This window comes from Suricata suricatta, chromosome 3, assembly GCF_006229205.1.
Source record: "Suricata suricatta isolate VVHF042 chromosome 3, meerkat_22Aug2017_6uvM2_HiC, whole genome shotgun sequence".
Classification (NCBI taxonomy): Eukaryota; Metazoa; Chordata; class Mammalia; order Carnivora; family Herpestidae; genus Suricata; species Suricata suricatta.
The window spans coordinates 6,256,255-6,273,081 of NC_043702.1; the positions used below are offsets into that span (position 1 = coordinate 6,256,255).

Genomic DNA, 16,827 nt, shown 5'->3' on the forward strand with positions numbered 1-16,827 from the left:
TTAAACACTATTAGTTCTGCTCAAAAATAAATCTACTTTATAGGAAGGAAGGGGACAGTGCATCTGAAGTCACCCAAATCCTGGCAAACATTTAAGTACTAACGCCAATGATGCGGTTGTGAGATGTAAACGATTTGCGGTCTTTGTGTTTGTGGAGCCCGAGCTCCCGAAGGCCAGACACAGGAGGGCTCAGAGTTTATCCCCAGCGCCTTATTTAGCCCTCTTAGTGTAGGAACAGGGACTCCAGAGACAGACAGGTCTGGGTCCAAATCATGAAATCTGAACCAGGAGCTGGCTGTCTTCTCAGGCGCATGCGCATGTGCGCCGCGGAGCTCAGGCCCCCACGCCCCTGCCCAGCTGCGGCCTCCCGCGCATGCGTGTGCGCATGCGCATTCACGGCGCACCTGCATGGCCGCGCGGCTAAGCGGCGTGTCGTCGGGCCGGTGCTTGCCGTGGTGGGGCAGCTCGGCGTTGTCGCGGTAGTCGCGGCCCTTGGAGTGCTGCAGGTGCAGGACGGCGGGGCTCTTGACCGGGAGGGGCGGCCGCGGTGTCGGCGCGGGCGGGGTCGGCTGGCTCAGTTCGGATCTGGAAGGCTTGATGGGCCTCTTGGCCGGCACCGGCACCAGGGCTTGGGAGCCGGCGGGGGCCTTGGCCTTGCCCTGGCTCTTGTCCCCGCCTCCTGGGCGGCCCTCGGCAGAGGACGAGCAGGTGAAGGAGCGGACCCGGGGCGTGGGGCTGAGGAAGGGTGCGGGCGCGGGCGCAGGCTTGCCTGTCCCCTTGGTGCCCTCCGCCTCCTGGGCTTTGGGGAGCAGGATGCTGGGCGACAAGATTCCTGGGTCCGGGCAGGGCGGCGGCTCCTTCCTCAGCATTTTGGGCGATTCCTGCTCTTTCCTGGGAAGCGGCTTGGGGAAAGAACTCACAGACCCATAAAGCGGGTTCTCAAACATCTCGGGCTTGGTCAGCTGCGAGTCCTCCTGAGGGCACGGTTCCGCGGAGCTCTTGCCGGCGTCGCAGGGCCTGAAGGGTGGCAGAGAGGACACAGAGAAGCACGTTTGAGCAATGGCTGCTTAATTCCGATGGGGTTTTCCTTTGGGCTGATCAAGACGTTTGGAACCAGATGGAGGTGGTGGCTGCCTGACTTTGTGATTGTTTTGAATGCCACTGAACCGTTCCGTTTAAAATGGCTAATTTGGGGCGTGCCTGGGTGGCTCAGTAGGTTCAGCTTCCCATGACTTCAAGGTTGGCGGGTTCCAGACCACATTGGGATTTCTCCTGCTTTCTCCCCCTACCCCTGCTCCGTATGCTATCTTTCTCTCAACAATAAACAAAAAACAAACACTAAGATGGTTAGTTTGGGGGCAGGGAATGAGCTAAACGGTGATGGCTATTAAGGAGGGCATTTATGTCGAGCACTGGGTATTATGTGCAAGTGAAGTATCACTAGATTCTGGTCCTGCAGCCAACATTACACTAAATGTTAACTAGAACTTAAAAAGGAAAGGAAAAAATAAAAAGGAAGGAAAAAAAAGCGTCCAGCAGTAATTTTCCTGGAGTTTCATATAAAAGATGCCCTTCAATTTTGACTACGGTAAGAAAATGGAGTATTACTTTTTTTAACATTAAAATTTTTTTTTAAATGTTTACTTTTGAGAGACAGAGTGTGAGCAGGGCAAGGGCAGAGTGAGAAGGTAACACAGAATCTGAAGCAGGCTCCAGGCTCTGAGCTGTCAGCACAGAGCTTGACACAGGGCTCGAACTTATAAACTACAAGATCCTGACCTGAGCTGAAGTCGGGTGCTTAACCAACTGGGTGCCCCCTAAACTGAATATTTCTATTTCTATCCCAAAAACTCCCCAAAAGTTTTGTTATGGGAATTTCACTTCAATTAAACAAAAATAAAAAGGAGAGGAGACGGTACTGTGTGGCTCATGTTTCCACTGCTCACACGGGAGCACGGGGGGGGGGGGGGCTTCGCCGAAGGTTTCACAGCCACATCTTCGGTCCTCGTCAGAGAAGCCTGCCCTCCACAGCCCCTGCGCCCCTCAGGGTGGCTCACGGACCTCCTTTCCTGAATTCCCCTCGTAAGAACCCCACGGCCTCTAGGTCATCTCCAGTAAATTCTTTCTGACCCTCAGAACAGAAGCCTGCCGGGGACCAGACCCCCTCAGTGGCCCATCTATGCTACTTGAGGGCCCCCCCCCGCCGCCTGCTCAAGGAGTTCCATTTAACAGACATGTAGGGGCCCCCTGTGTGTGAAATGCTGCCTCTGGCACAAGAGGGGGTCACGGCCCCGATAAAAGTCTGTGCGCAGGGGACCAGTGCTCCCCAACCACACAGCCCCCTCTCCCCAGGAGCTCCTGGGGAGTGAGGGAAAGGAGAGATGGTGGCCGTGCTGGAAAGCAGAGGGGACCGGAAGAGACGTGAGCCAGGTATGGGCGAGCAGACAGGCCTGTGTGGCCCTGGGCTGCACAGTCCAGGCTGCAGCTGCAAGGAGGTAAGAGCTGCCTGCGTTGATGTGTTTCCCGAATCGTCGCTGCTCTGACTCAAGGTGATTTCCTGCTGAGCAAATTATAACCGGGAATGGGAATAGCTTTTACTTTGTGGCCAACAGCACAGTCTCCTGGGGGAGTGTTCTAGTTCTGCTTTCAGCAAAAGGGGGAAGCTGTCATGAAGAGCAAGCAGGTCCCTTGGAGCCCACTGAAGTGTTCAGGCCGTGATGCCCGGGATGTGTGCCGAAACTTGGCTCCAAAGCTGCTGAACAGCAATGGACCCTCCAGGGAATAGGCGTGGGCTCCGGGGGATGCGAGCCTCAGGGACCTGCCAAAGGAGGCTTGACTGTAGGCTTGGTGTTTTTACTCATTACTCGTTGGAAAGACCTAGAAGCAGTTGCATAACCAGAAATGTTGGGGCCTTGAACAAAGACTTTGGAAAGCCGCCCCTCCACGTCAGGCGACCCTCCTCTGCACCCCTGCTGGGTCCTCAAAGATCTTTGCTATGAATTAGTGCAGGAAGGAAGGTGCAGGAAGGTAGCCTGCACTTTTTACCAGAAACAGACCAGACGTTTCTGGTAAAGAGTCAAGAAGCTGAAAAGAAAAATGCACTGCCGATTTCTGGCAGCCCAAATGGCTGAGACAGGAGGGGCGGGGCGGGGCCAGGGAGAGGCTGCTAGGTGTGTGCATTTTAGTGATTCCCGAAGTTCTTTCCCTGGGAAAAGAACAGGGAGATGGAGGCAAGTTAAGTCTTCCACTGGAGAGGAGTCTTGCTGGGGGCCGGGAAACTGGGGAAAACCACAAGAAATGTAAAGTCTTATTTCCCCAACCACAGGTTACAAGAAACCAAGTCCCAAGGAGGCCACGGCTGTGGAATGAGGGAACCAATATCCAGGGGGCAGAGTTCATTTCGGTGGCAGAATAACCCCACTTGGCAGATTCCAGACTCTTTACTTCTAAAGCAGCAAAGCACTGAGTGGGGTCTGAGAAGGGGCCCCCTTCCTCGCCACATGACTTCAGCCCAGAGATCTGTCCCGGGTTGGCCAGGATTCGAAGAGTTTCCTGGGACGTGGGGTCCTCGTGCTGAAATGGGGACAGTCCTGGGCAAACTGAAATGGCCCCTCACCCCACCTGGGTGTGGGGCGAAGGTGGCAGGAAACAGAGGGTGCTGGGGGCATCTCCCCCCACCCAGCCTTTCACTCAGGCTGAGCTGGGGGTCGGAGCCCTGGGAAGGGCTGCTGACTGGCATGGGAGCTGCCTGCCTCTTGCCTAGAATCACCTCGATTGTGCGAAGTGAGCGTAGAACGCCCCTCCCCTACAGACGTCCCCATTCTGACGCTGTCACCGTGGAACCTAAGAGAATACATCCCCGGCCAGTTCCAGGCTGTGCGCTGTGTTCAAGTTGTTAAGCACAAGGATACCGGACTTTGGGGACTTAAAAACATTACACTTAGACAAAGAATCGGGGCTGCCACAGAGGGACCCCAGCACCCATTGAACGGTGGCTTTTGACCTCACTGTCCCAGGAGAGGAAACAGAGGCCGCATCCACCTCTTCCACCGTTCTGACGGGATGACCGGAGTCCAAAAATACTATCAACAAATCCTGAAGACTGGGGGTCCCAGAGAGAGAGGGTGGGGCTCAGGGGCCTCGTTACCAATCCTATCACATCCTCCCCCGCTCCATGCATCTGTCCAATCTGTTTTTAGAGAAAATGCCTAAGAAACAAAACTGCAAAGTACCCCTCAATCCAGAGGAAGCTCGGGCCAGGCCAGGTGTGCTAAGTAAGAACGACGATGTGCAACAACGCTCCTCATAAATGATGTAAACCACCACTGGGGAACAGAGGACCTCACAGGGGAAGAGAGGTCTAGAACAGCCCCCCGAAGTCATTATCCAGACAGCCACCAAGGAAAGACCGTGCTGTACAACTCCAATCACTGTGCGTCCGGATCTGCCCTTTTAATTTCCTGGTCACCATGTTTTCTGGGAAGCTCGTAGGCTCCCCATCTGGCATTTCCACGAGGTGCTAAAGGATGGGTTCACTTGTTACGCAGCGCAAGTGAGAAGCGGATATGGATTTGGTGGTCTGGCCTGAGCTCCTCCTGGCTCCGTCCTCCTGGCCCCGTTCTAGATGCGGGCCGGCTGCCCCTGCCCTCCCACCCTTCAAATTCACCCCCGCTTCCCCACAGCTACTGCTTTTTCTGATTGGTCTCAAAAGGAGAGATGGAAAAGCTATGGATGGGAACAGGAACCTTGTGAGTGAAAAAGAAGGGGAACTCAAAAATCCCCCCTGCCCCGCTCCTGAGTGGTTGCATGAAGATTCACTAGGGATAGAAACATATTTTCCAATAAATGTAGTTTCTATGGGAAGTTGTTTCTTGGGGCAGTATCTTAAAAAAATGTTCTATTTTTTAAAAAAGTCTTTCGGGGCGCCTGGGTGGGGCTCAGTTGCTTAAGTGTCCAATTTCAGCTCAGGTCATGATCTCGTGGTTTGTGGGTTTGAGCCCCGTGTCGGGCTCTGTGCTGACAGCTCAGAGCCTGGAGCCAGCTTCGGATTCTGTGCCTCCCTCTTTGCCCCTCCCCTGCTCGCATGGTCTCTCTCTGTCTCTCAAAAATAAATAAAAAATAAAAATAAATTAAAAATATCCAGAACTACTTATATTTTCTTTAAAAAAAAAAAACAGTCTTTCAAATTTATACCAGTAGGGTAGGGCATGGGGATTCCATGGGCATTTCTCGAATGCCTACTGTGTTCCAGGCCCTGAGGAGGAGTCGATGACACACAGCCCTAGCCTCACGCAGCTTCTGTTCCGGGGGCTGGTCTCCCAGTGATGGAGACCCAGGGAAGAGAGAGGACGTGATGAAGAGGGCGCTCACCTGGACTCCTGGGTCCTGGGGCAGGGGCCCCGGCTGGTTGTGGAGGATGAAAACTTCTTCGGTGATATGGGGGGCTGGGATGGTGGTGTGGGGGGGCTCTCTCCCCTTGCAGGCCCCAGGGACGAGTCCTTTAGCGGCTGGTCATAGCTCCAGGCTGTGGGCTGCTGATCAGGGGACAGGGACTGTTTCGTGTGTCCGAAGGGCACCACCCCTATGTAGTTGGGGTTGATGAGTTCCGTGATGCTGGAGCCACTGCACGGAGAGGCCCTGGAGGGGACAACACCCAGAGTCACACCCCAGGGCTCCCTTCCCTTCTCCAGATCAGCACCCCATGAGGCCAGAGTCCTCTGATGTCCCTTGGGGACTCCAGGTCCTCTGCTACTCCTTCACTCTTTGGACAGTGGACTCATGCATGCATGCATGCATGCATTCTTTCATACATTCCTTCCTTCCTACAACACAACAGTCACCAAGTGCCTAGTTAGCACCAGGCCCCGGGCCAGAAGGTAATATGGGTGTGAACAAAGCAGCCGCAGCCTGTTCTCAGAGGATCCACGTCTGACAGGAGAAAACAAAAGCACAGTGACTAAGAAACAGCTTTCACACAGTGCTGAAGCCTGAGAGAAATCAAGGAGTCTAGGCCATACCACCCTGAACGCGCCCTATCTCGTCTGATCTCGGAAGCTAAGCAGGTTCGTACTGGTTAGTACTTGGATGGGAGAAACCAAGGAGGCAGAGGCCGACTAGCTGGAGGGCTGGGAGGAACTGGGCCCGTGGTGAGCAGACAGGACCCGTCTGAGAAGGCAGGCAAGAAGGAAGGGAAGGGAGATGGGGTGGGAGGCCCTGGCAGGAGGGGCTTCACGGTCCTGAAGGGCTATGAGCAAGTGGGGGGAAGGCAGAAGAGGCTGGCGAGGCCAGGCTGAGCGGGTGGGGGGACAGCGGGGCTGGTGGAGGGGCGGGTAAATGAAGGGGTCCATCTGGAATGTGTGGGCTCGCACCACTGTGGGAGGCATCAGAATGGGGACGGCCATGCAGGCATTTGAAGCAATGATGGGTGGGAACGGGGGTCAGAGAAGTCAAGGCTGGGACCTCGAATGTTGGGGCGGAGTCAGCTGAACGCTGTGGAGGGGATGGTCTGGACTGGCCGAGGTGACCCTAGGAGACACACACTGCGCTGTCTCTGCGACAAGAGTGTCGTCCTTCCTTGTGAGTGCTCTGAGGAGAACCAACCAGTAGACTGCTGAGCGTACGGGTTATGGGCAACGCTCCCCAGCTCTCATTTGCTCACCCAGCCTGAGCCCATCTCCTCCCCATTTGTCAGTGCTTATTTAAGAAGCGTTAGTTCGGGGCGCCTGGGTGGCTTGGTCGGTTAAGCCTCTGACTTCAGCCTAGGTCATGATACCGTGGTTCGTGGGTTCGAGCCCCACATTAGGCTCTGTGCTAACAGCTGAGCCTGGAGCCTGCTTCAGATCCTGTCTCACTCTCTCTCTCCCTCAAAAATAAATAAGCATTTAAAAAAAGAGAGAGAGAGAAGCATTAGAGAGAGAGAGAAGCATTAGTTCTAATAGCCAAATGGAAAAATAATTTGTTGACCTGCACAGATCCTGATTTTGGAACCAAAAGATATCTCAGAGTTAGGATACATCATTCATCGATGAGATAACAGTGGAAGAAAAAGATTGAAATTTCAGGGAACATTATATGGCTCTGAGGGCCAGAAGGTAGAAGTGGGCGAGGGACTGGCTGGGAGAGGGGAGTCCTGGTGCATGGGTGGGGCAGGCTGAGGACAGGGGCCGGAGGGCCAGGTGGTCCCGGGGCCCGAAGGAGGGCACTAGGCTGGGCTCTGCAGCGGTGTTTGGGATTTCACTTCGGCTCACCCGCACGGCTTTGTCCCCTTGGCAGGCAAGCTGGCAGAGACCACGACGACGCCCTCTGGCTTGATTCTAGGACTCGGGACCCCAACAGCGAGCTGAGGCAGCCCTGCTCGTGGGAACTCCTGTCCCCTGGTCACATAGACTTCAATGTCTGCACTCTTCCCAGTCCAGGCTCTGCTAGGAGCCTGTGTGCACTGTCCTCAGTGACTGTTTTTCCTTCAAGTAACAGGATGGTTTGTTGACCACAGAGCCGCGGCTGCCACTGTTGCTGGTCCCCAGGAGACGCGGGAACCATTCACCGCAGTCACCTTTGTAGCGGCTTCCCCCCAGACTGGGCGTCATGCTGCTTAGCCCAGGAGTTCCCAAATCAGGGGCTCACCTATTTTGCCTTGGTTTCTCTGGACTCTGACCCACGCCAAGGGCTCAGCCAGTGTCAGCGAGGTCCCCTGCTTTCTGACACGGAGGCGGCTTCCCCCACCTGCCGGGGCTGGCTGCCAGACCATGCCTCTCCCTGGCCAGAGCTTCCCTCCTTCCAGGGCCTCGGGTCCCCTGTGCCCCACTCACCCTCTCCTGGGTCCCGGGTCTGCACAATCACATTAGTTTGTAGGGAGGCCCCGGCAACCCCCCTGCTCTACCTGCTGGCAGGTTCCCACTGCTTCGTGGGGTCGTGGCTAGTGAGGCTCTTCAGGGACTTGGGCCCGCTGGACTCATCGCGCTCAGTCTTCACGAAGTCTGTGGGGGGAGAGCCAGCGAAGGGTGAGTGAGGGCCAGAGCGCCCAGCGTGGGCCACGATGGCCACGGCCAGCTCGGCGTGGCACCGAGTGAACCCTGGCTGTCTGGGAGGTGGGCTAAGCAAGATTCTGAGGGCTCACAGGACTTCAGTGATTGGAGGACGCCTGTCCCTGCTCCGGGGGGAGAAGAGTTAGCATGTGTGGACCCAGAGTTGTCTTGTCATGTGACATGGTCAGATTGTTGGCGTCACAAGGGGGCGGGGAAAGACTTCTTGGCAGATCCGAATGAAACAATTACAGCAAGGTGGGTTCACAAGAACGTCTGATACTAACGCCAACCGCGTCCAAAGGGGCACTCGGACGCCATCTTCCTTTCAGACTCTGGCTTGTCCTTGCAGGGGACACAAGTCCCTGTCCCCCTAGCCAGTGGTTTTGCTGGAGAAAGGAGCTCCCACAGGGCAGAAGGGGGAGCCCCATCGACAGGAGGGAGTGCCCTGGATGGCCCAGAGCCTTCTCAGGAGCAAGGAGTGCTGCCTATCTACACGTAGGAGTCCTGCTCTCTTATTATGAACGTGAGACGCAGGACCCCATTGTGTTTATGAATTCCAGCGCAGCGCCCTGTGACCCTGTGCTCTCACCCCAGGCTGGCCGCCTGCTAGGTACATGACCTTCAGCCAAACACTGAACTTCTCTGTGCCTCAGTTTCCCCATCTACCACACAAAGACAATACCTGGCTGTCAGGGCAACTCCAAGACATTAATGGGATGACATTTATAAGACAATCCTTTCCCACATCCTCCAGCATCGAGTTAGAGTCCAACTCATTTCAGGCATTGTTGTTAGAGTGCTTTTGGGTAGGAATTAAAGTCAAAAGGAAAGAAAAACCACCTGCTGTTTGTGTGGAAAGTAGGAAATGCTTGATTTTGAGCAGCGCGGCCTTTCTCAGACCATTCGTTACTTCAAGCAGAGAGGTTTTAATGTGATGGATGCTATTGAGGACTACATGCTAATTTCCAAGTTTTAAATTTTTAGGCAGGATTCTGTGAAAGGTACAGATTTGAGTCTAGAAACTTCCCCATGTCCTCGGCTATTAGGGTCTCTTAGCCGTGTTCCCATATTCCCCAGAGGACCAGTGAGAATTCCTATCTAAGAGAGGAGGCATCTACAATTGCCTAATGAGGGTCAGCGGGGCCTCTGCTGGGGAGACAGGGTCTCCCCTGGGGACAGACAGGGGAGGACGCCCCAAGGCTGGGGCCTCACACGGGAACACTTCCAATGGGCATTTGCTCCCAGCATGGCTGCATTGGTGTCCTTTCTGAGACCCACAAGAGTCGTGTCCTGCCAATGGCCAGCAGAAGTAAAATAAGCAAGTGTCACTTTGCAGGACACAAAGATTTGAGGTCCAGTTGGAAGAGGTGCTGGGGGACCCTGCCAAGGAAGAGGACCACAAGACGCTGCTGTTTTGGGCAGTGGCTGGGGCTAGGTCGGGAAAAGCCAAAGAAACGTCTCAGTACAAGGACGGCATGCAGAGCAATCAGGAAGGCCCCAGAAGCCCCAGCCGGCACCACGAGGGCAGGGTGTACATACGCAGGTAGGTATGTGCGAGCTCCAGCCTGGAAAGGCTTATTGTGTAATCTTGGTCCTTCTGGTGGAGATGGTAACAGGGAGTGACAAGGCCTCAGGGACTAACAGGAGACCAGACCAGACCTGGGAAATTCACAAGCGTCACATCCTTGCAGACGGAAGGTGACTGGGGCCAGGGAGCGAAGACGTGCAGCCGTGGAATGCTGCGGTTCCGGAGGAACACTCTTGGATCAGCTAAGAATCGGGCCAGACCGTCTCTGGCCCCCCTTCTGCTGCTGGGTCTCTGTTCTGAGGCCACAGCGGAGAGGATGTGCCACGGCTGTGCGGTCTCAGATCTCATTCCTGGCCCTGGCCCAGGAAGAGGGCGCAGGGGAGGCTCGTGCCCACTCACCATAGAGCTTTTCCCTTTTCTTGCCCTGGGAGGTCTGCAGCTTAATCTCCCCCCGGAAGTGGCCGGTCATCTCTCCGTGGTGGGTGAGAGGCGTGTAGATGGGGAGCAGAGTCTCCGTGGCCTCCAGCCGTAAAGCGATGCAGCCTTCGCCTGGGCAGGTGGGGGGAACAGTCAGGTCAAGAGCCGTTTCACGGGACAAACACCATACATTCAGCCTGGAGATTAACTCCGCCGCCAAAGATGACCCTTCGAAACAATGTCCAAGGCGGGGATTATCGAATACAGCTTTTAGAACAGCGCCTCAGTCATTTGGGAAAACATTTCAGACCTTACAGTGGAATGAACTCCACGTGGATTAGCTGATGTAAAAAAGAAGAATTAAATCCTAGAAAATCCAGCAAGCAGACAAGAAGACTTAACCACTAATCTGATTGCGGGAGCGAATGGTAACTTCCCAGGGCTTGAGGCAATGGAAGAAATGACAAAACAGACCAACAGATAAGAGCTGTCTATTATATTATTAAAACTTCTGCACAGACACAAAAAGGAAAGTGTGAAAGAGACCAACGGCTTCGTGAACCCCACAAGGAACTCCTCAATATCAACATTTCTCAGCAGATAACCCAAGCAGATATTTCACACAAAAAGAATTGTTAACTGGTTAATTTCAGTAAGTGGAAACAAGTTCAGCCTTCCCTACCACCATAAATGCAAATTAAGACAGCAGGAAGGGATGCTCTTCCAATTAGGAAATTAGTACAAGATGGAAGGAAGCAAAAGAATATCCAGAGCCAGCAAGGATCTGGGGAAACCTATACCCTTGAACATGGCCAGGTCAACATGGCAAGACATTTTTTTTTACAGCGATCAGTGTGATAACCAGGGTCAAGAATCGCCAACCTGTTTACACCTCTCTGACCCAGCACACGTGGGAACTTATCCTAAAGAGAGGATTCGAAAGAATAAAAATGTAGCTGAAGGAGAATCAAAAATGTTCACGAAGAGATCCACCCCAGCCTCGTTGGTAATACTAACCAGAATACTAAGCAGCAAACCCACGGAATATTATGAAGCCGTTAAATGCAGCCATTGTGAAGGCTGTACTGGAGGAAGATCATGGAAAATGTGTGTCGACTAACATGTCTATCGCTGGGTAAGAAAGCAGAATTTAAGATGGCATCTCTGTGATGATGATAAATACGGAAATCTAGGTATGCCTATGTATGAGGATGGAAGTATGAGACCAAAATAAACATGGTCCCTGCCGTGGGGAGGGAGACTGTGGGTTGACGTTTTCCCCTGTTATTATTATGATATGCTGTTTGTATGAAGACCAAGAGGCAGGAACAAAGGAAGAATACAGTATTTGAACCAGAAAATGGAACCATCATGCCCATGTTCCTGTGTGCTACCACCAAAACTTCCAACATGGATCCGTTCTCCTTGCCCCGCCATGACGGATAGGAGCTCTGCCATCCACGCCAGTACAATCTTCAGGCTCTGGCCACCCCTGCCTGGCTCTGGGACCCTCTTTCCAGTGCTGTGCTAGGTAGGTGTGGGTCAAGGGCAGGATTCTGGAGCTGGGTTGCTAGGGTACCAGTCCAAGGTCTCACGGTAGCTTGTCAAAGTCACTCAGTGACCAAGTAACCTTGGACAAGTCACTTCATTTCCTCACCTCTGCAGCTAACAGCAGTTGGACCTACATCCCAGGGCTTTCGGCAGAGCAGGGGGAGTAGGCCACCGACACAGCCACCCTGGGGTCTATAGCCTCGTTTCCTGGCCTCCCTGATTAGCATTAACCACCTCCGGATTCCTTCCACCGAAACAAACACCGTCCTAGGACCGGGGTTCGTTTTTGTCTGCCTCATGAAATGAGCTGCCTGATCTGGCTCCTGCCTCCAGCCTCCCTCTGGCCACCTGCCCCCCCCTCCGCCCCCTCCATTCCCATGAATGTATGGAGCTTGAACCTGACTATGGGCTGGAGCCACGCATTGGCTGAAGACGATGTCATAAGATGATGTCTCTCTGATCAGTGTCTGCCCCATCTGGGCCCTGACCAACGCCAGACAGACATGGCTTCAAATTAGCGCTCAGCCAGCCTCTACCTATGACTTAGGCAAGTAAGTCCCTTAAGCTCTCCGAGCCTCAGTTTACTCACCTACTGATTGACAGAATAGTATCTGCTTCATAAGGTCTTGTCAGGATTAAATAATCTCTGCCACTGGGGCACCTGGGTGGCTCAGTGGGTTAAGCATCTGACTTCGGCTCAGGTAATGATCTCACAGTTCATGGGTTCAAGCCCTGCGTCGGGCTCTGCTGGCAGCTCAGAGCCTGGAGCCTGCTTCCCATTCTGTCTCTCTCTGTCTCTCTCTGCCCCTCCCCTGTTCATGACCTGTCTCTCTGCCTCTCAAAAATAAATAAAAATGGTTAAAAAATTGTTTTTTTAATTTTTAAAAATGTTTTTTATTTATTTTTGAAAGACAGAGAGAGGCAGCATGAGCAGGGGACGGTCAGAGAGAGAGGGAGACACAGAATCTGAAGCAAGCTCCAGGCTCTGAGCTAGCTGTCAGCACAGAGCCTGACGCGGGGCCAGAACCCACGAACCATGAGCCGAAGCCGGATGCTTAACCCACTGAACCACCCAGGTGCCCCTATTTAAATAATCCCTGCCAAGCCGCTGGCACAGAATCTGATACAGAAAAGACTCCGTAAACGAGAGGGGTTATGGCTGCTGGCTATTCCCCCCAGACAGGGCAGGAAGGAGGACTTACCAGTGACTGTCCCTCCGGCAGCCCTGGGAGGAGGAAAGGGGTGACAGGAGAGCAGGATGGGGAGCAGGAGGTGGGCTTTCTGTAACGGAAATGCCAGTGCCTCCCATACCTGAGAGGCCACCGGCTAACAGCAGGGACCCTTACCATACGACTCGTCGCTGTCAGAGGACTTAATGCTAATCAGGATGTGCTGGTCCAGCAGGTACTCGGGGTCAGAGATAATGGGCTTCAGCTGCACAGAGAAGAGCACAGGGTTAGAGTCAACCACTGGGGGATACGACACAACGGTGGGATTGCAGAGGGTACAGAGAGGGTACTGTCAGGTGACAGGGATGGGTGGAGGGGCAGGGGGCAGGAGGGAGGGGAGGCCCCTACGTGCTGTGTGGGCAGTGAGTGAAGCTGGAGAATGAGGAGGGGGCTGGGAGCCAACCAGATAAAGAAGGGGATGCCAGGATCAGATGGGCATTCCAGAAAGATCCAGAAAGGCTTCAGGATGCCTCAGCAAGAAGGCGGATGGGATGGAGACCCCCTGGGAGGTGGCAGTAAGGTAGAGAGGAGGGACAGAGGCAGGGGGAACCGCAGGTCTTGGCGGCAGTGAGGACGTAGGCCAGGGTACCCTGGAGTCCCCCGAACCCGGCTGGGGTACATATGTTATGCCGATGGGGATACTGGGATCTTTCGCAACTTGACCGAAGGAGGAGATGGGCCGTTTGATTGCTGCGGGGGGGGGGGGGGGGGGGGGGGGGGGGGGGGGGGGGGGGGGGGGGGGGGGGGGGGGGGGGATGGGAGAGGAGGGATGGAAGGGTCGGTGGGTGTGTGAGGGGGGATGTAACCTCGGAGTCCAAAACCACCGGATTCAGGCACCTGAAAAAAGTCCCAACATGGGTACCTTTGGCAGCTATGCCCTGGCCTTGTGGAGGACCCTGATCAGAAGTACTCTAGTCAACAGCCCTCCAAACCTTCCCACAACCCACCCCAGCCGAAGGAGAGGATGGGTCCTTCCGCCTGTGTAAGGCCATCTTGGGTGTCCCCTCTTAGGGAACCTTCTGGAACAGCCCCTGGGACGCTAGCTGTGTATGACAGATCTGCTGGCCCTGAATTCCCCTGCGCACCCAGTGCGAACACTCGACGTGCCCACTACCAACTCAACATCACAAAAGCTGTTCTGGGTCCCAGGTAGAAAGCCAATTTTTTTTCTTGCAAGAAAGAGCAAGTCCCCACTAAGGTCAGGCTATGTGTTTTCAACTCCACCCTCTGCTCTCATGGGGCCAGGGACATGTCAAGTTCTTTCTGAACCCAGTGTTCGGACAGGAGCAATGAACTCCCCTCTGCTCCCTCACTGGGTCCTCCAAGCAGGGGCTGAGCAGGCGGAAGGCCGCTGCAGGTGGATTGGGACCTCGGGGCCTGGGGCCGGGTCTGTCACTGGGGCGACGTGACTGTGTGATTGTAAACCAGCCTCGCTGGAATCTGCCTCAGCTTCCTTCTTTGTAAAGTCACGTGGTCAGACAAGTCCATGTCTAGATCTCTTCCGTGAGCCCTTAAGGAATACTGGGGCCAATGGGACCGGTGAAAGCCAAGTTCACCCTGGCGACATCCTGTTCTTGACTTACCTTTGGAAGGGTCTCACCAAACTTCACCACCAACTCCCCCTCGCTTCCCTCTTCATTCTCTCCTTCCTGGCTCTTGACAAAACCTACCAGAGGACAAGAAGGCTGTTTTTCAGAGAATAAACAAGAGTCAGACAGGGTCATCCCAGCCAGGCCGAGGAGGAGTCTCCCTCTTTCATTTGCAGGGGCCATGGCACTGTTTAGGAGTCAGGCTAGTGAGGAATTCTGTTTTGGTGCAGAGATGGTCATTTGCCAACATGGCTGAATTATTTTTAGGAAAAAAATCAGAGATTCCCTTCCTTTTTAGCTCTTTTTTTTTTTGCAATAAATCAGGCAACAAAGAAATCATCACATCACAGGCAAGGAGATTGGGAAATATGACAGCTTCCCACGCCACTCAAGATAGCAGCCTTTTGAGATGCTAATTTAAGCCTCCTAATATGCTGTTTCCATAGAAATGTATGCAAATGTCTCAATAGTTTATGAAAAACAGCACAAAAGTCCGCATCATTTTTGGAGGTGCCTTGTCCCTGCTTGGTGACTCTGGACCTGGAAACTTCCCGAATGAAGGCAGGTCTGTCAGCAAGGCTGAGCTGAGGCCCAGTGGGAGAGGGGAGGGGGGTGGGGCAATCTGCCTTCTGGATTTCCGGAAGCCTTGCTCATCCCGTCACAAAATGCCTCCTTTGGGGCAGTGGATTCTGCCCTCCTCCCGCACCCCCAGGCCATCTCCACGAGGGGAGCCAGAAACCACATGGATCTCCCCACAGAAGAACATCTTTAGACAATCTGCCTAAAAATGTCACCTGGAAGGGGTGTTCGCTAAACACAGGTTGTGCTAAGGGCTGCTGGCCGGGAGCAGGCCGCCCCTCTCAGGCGCGCTCGTGGGCCGTCCCGAGCACCGGAGAAAGCGCCCGTCGAGTACAAGAGAGCAGAGCCTCTGGGGAAGAACAGGGGGCTACCAGCAGCGGCTCGGCCTGGCACTGGCCTCCACGAGCTCTGGACCTGCGCTCAGGACCCTCTGGTTGAGTCAGAGCCCCAGCTCGGGGAGGGGCGGGGCAGATCCTTCAAGGACGGGGCCCGATGGCTCAGTCACCTACAAGGGCGACGGGTCAGTGTTTCAGGGACCGTCCCTGTCTCTGAGGCCGCAAGAGCAGCATCACGGGCCAGTGGGGGATGCTCCCACGTAGCTGAACCCTCCACCACTCCCCCTACAGACCCCCTGGAGGCCCATCTGTGACTCCTTCCCAGAGAGAAAAGTGGGGCACAGCGCCATCAATGAAAGGCAGTCAAGAAAGAGTCCTGACCCCAGGGCCGAAAGGGAGCTCAGTGCCCACTTACTCTCTAAGCAGCTCGAGTGGAACTCCAGGTAGAACTTGGTCTGGGACTTGGTCTTCAGCGTGGCAAAGCACCTGAGAAACTCGATCTGCCCTTGGCTGTCAACAGTCCCGGGGCCTGGAACAGGTGAGCAAGAGATGTGGCTCCACAGAGTGCCCAGGGTGGAGCGTTTCGAATTAGCCCCCGATGCCAGACTCCTTCTTAGCCTCCAGAGAAGGTGAGGTCCAGGTGAATCTCACCACCTACACTGAGCAACCACAATGGGGGAACACCCTCTCTGATGCTACGGAGAGCAGGATGCGAAGGGGGAAGAGTTCAAGGAGCCAAGAGCCACTGAAGCCGAATAGCCTTGACAATGCCCTTCACCTCAGTGCCTCAGTCTCCCCATTTGTTCTGGCAAAGAGAGTTTGTATAAGGACTCAGTGGTTGATCCCCAAGTCTGTCTCGTTTCTACATCCAGGTAGCGAGGGGTACCTGCTCTTCCTTCCTCGGGGCGACTTCCCTCCACTCCTTTACCCTCGGCCACCCTCCAGCACCGGTTCCTCCTCTAGCAGCTGCTCCTCTTGGAGAGGATGCGTCTGCAAGTGCCCTCAGCTGGCTCTGCACCCGGCCTCCCCTGTAAATTCTGAGCCACCTGAGAGCAAGGACAGGTGCTCCTGTCCTCTATCTCACCTGTGCTCCTTCTTTCCTTTCTTTCCTTTTTCCCCAGCTTTATTGACGAATAACTGGAAAATCTCATTGTGCATATTTAAAGTGTACAACGTGATGCTTTGATATACATATACGCTGTGAAATGCTTACCAAGATCAAGACAATTAACACATCCGTCACCCACATAATTAACTGGTGTGTGTGTGTGTGTGTGTGTGTGTGTAGTAAGAACGCTTAAGATCTACTCCCAGCAAGTCTCAAGTTCACAGTACTGTTTTATTACCTATACCCATTATGCTATTGGATCCCCAGGATGTACTCATCTTGTAACTGAATGTCTGTGCCCTCTGAACCCCATCTCCCCATTTCCCGCGCCCTGCAGCCCCTGGTAACCACCATTCCACTCTGTTTCTATGAAATTGGCGGTTTCTTTCAAGATTCTGCATATAGGTGATACCATACGCCTCTGGTACTTTGTTCTGTCTGGCTTATTTCACTCAGCTTTCCTTTGT

The 16,827-nt window shown here is 54.2% G+C and overlaps 1 protein-coding gene across 1 annotated transcript in view; it reads right to left on the reverse strand.

The window, feature by feature from the left end:
- INPP5D (inositol polyphosphate-5-phosphatase D) overlaps window positions 1–16,827 on the reverse strand; it is a 96,843-nt gene that overhangs the window by 1,511 nt on the left and 78,505 nt on the right. Inside the window, 7 exon segments of the mRNA XM_029932862.1 lie at window positions 405–1,017; window positions 5,371–5,637; window positions 7,880–7,976; window positions 9,952–10,101; window positions 12,867–12,954; window positions 14,333–14,415; window positions 15,668–15,781. Of these exon segments, the coding sequence (XP_029788722.1) occupies window positions 405–1,017; window positions 5,371–5,637; window positions 7,880–7,976; window positions 9,952–10,101; window positions 12,867–12,954; window positions 14,333–14,415; window positions 15,668–15,781 (1,412 nt within the window).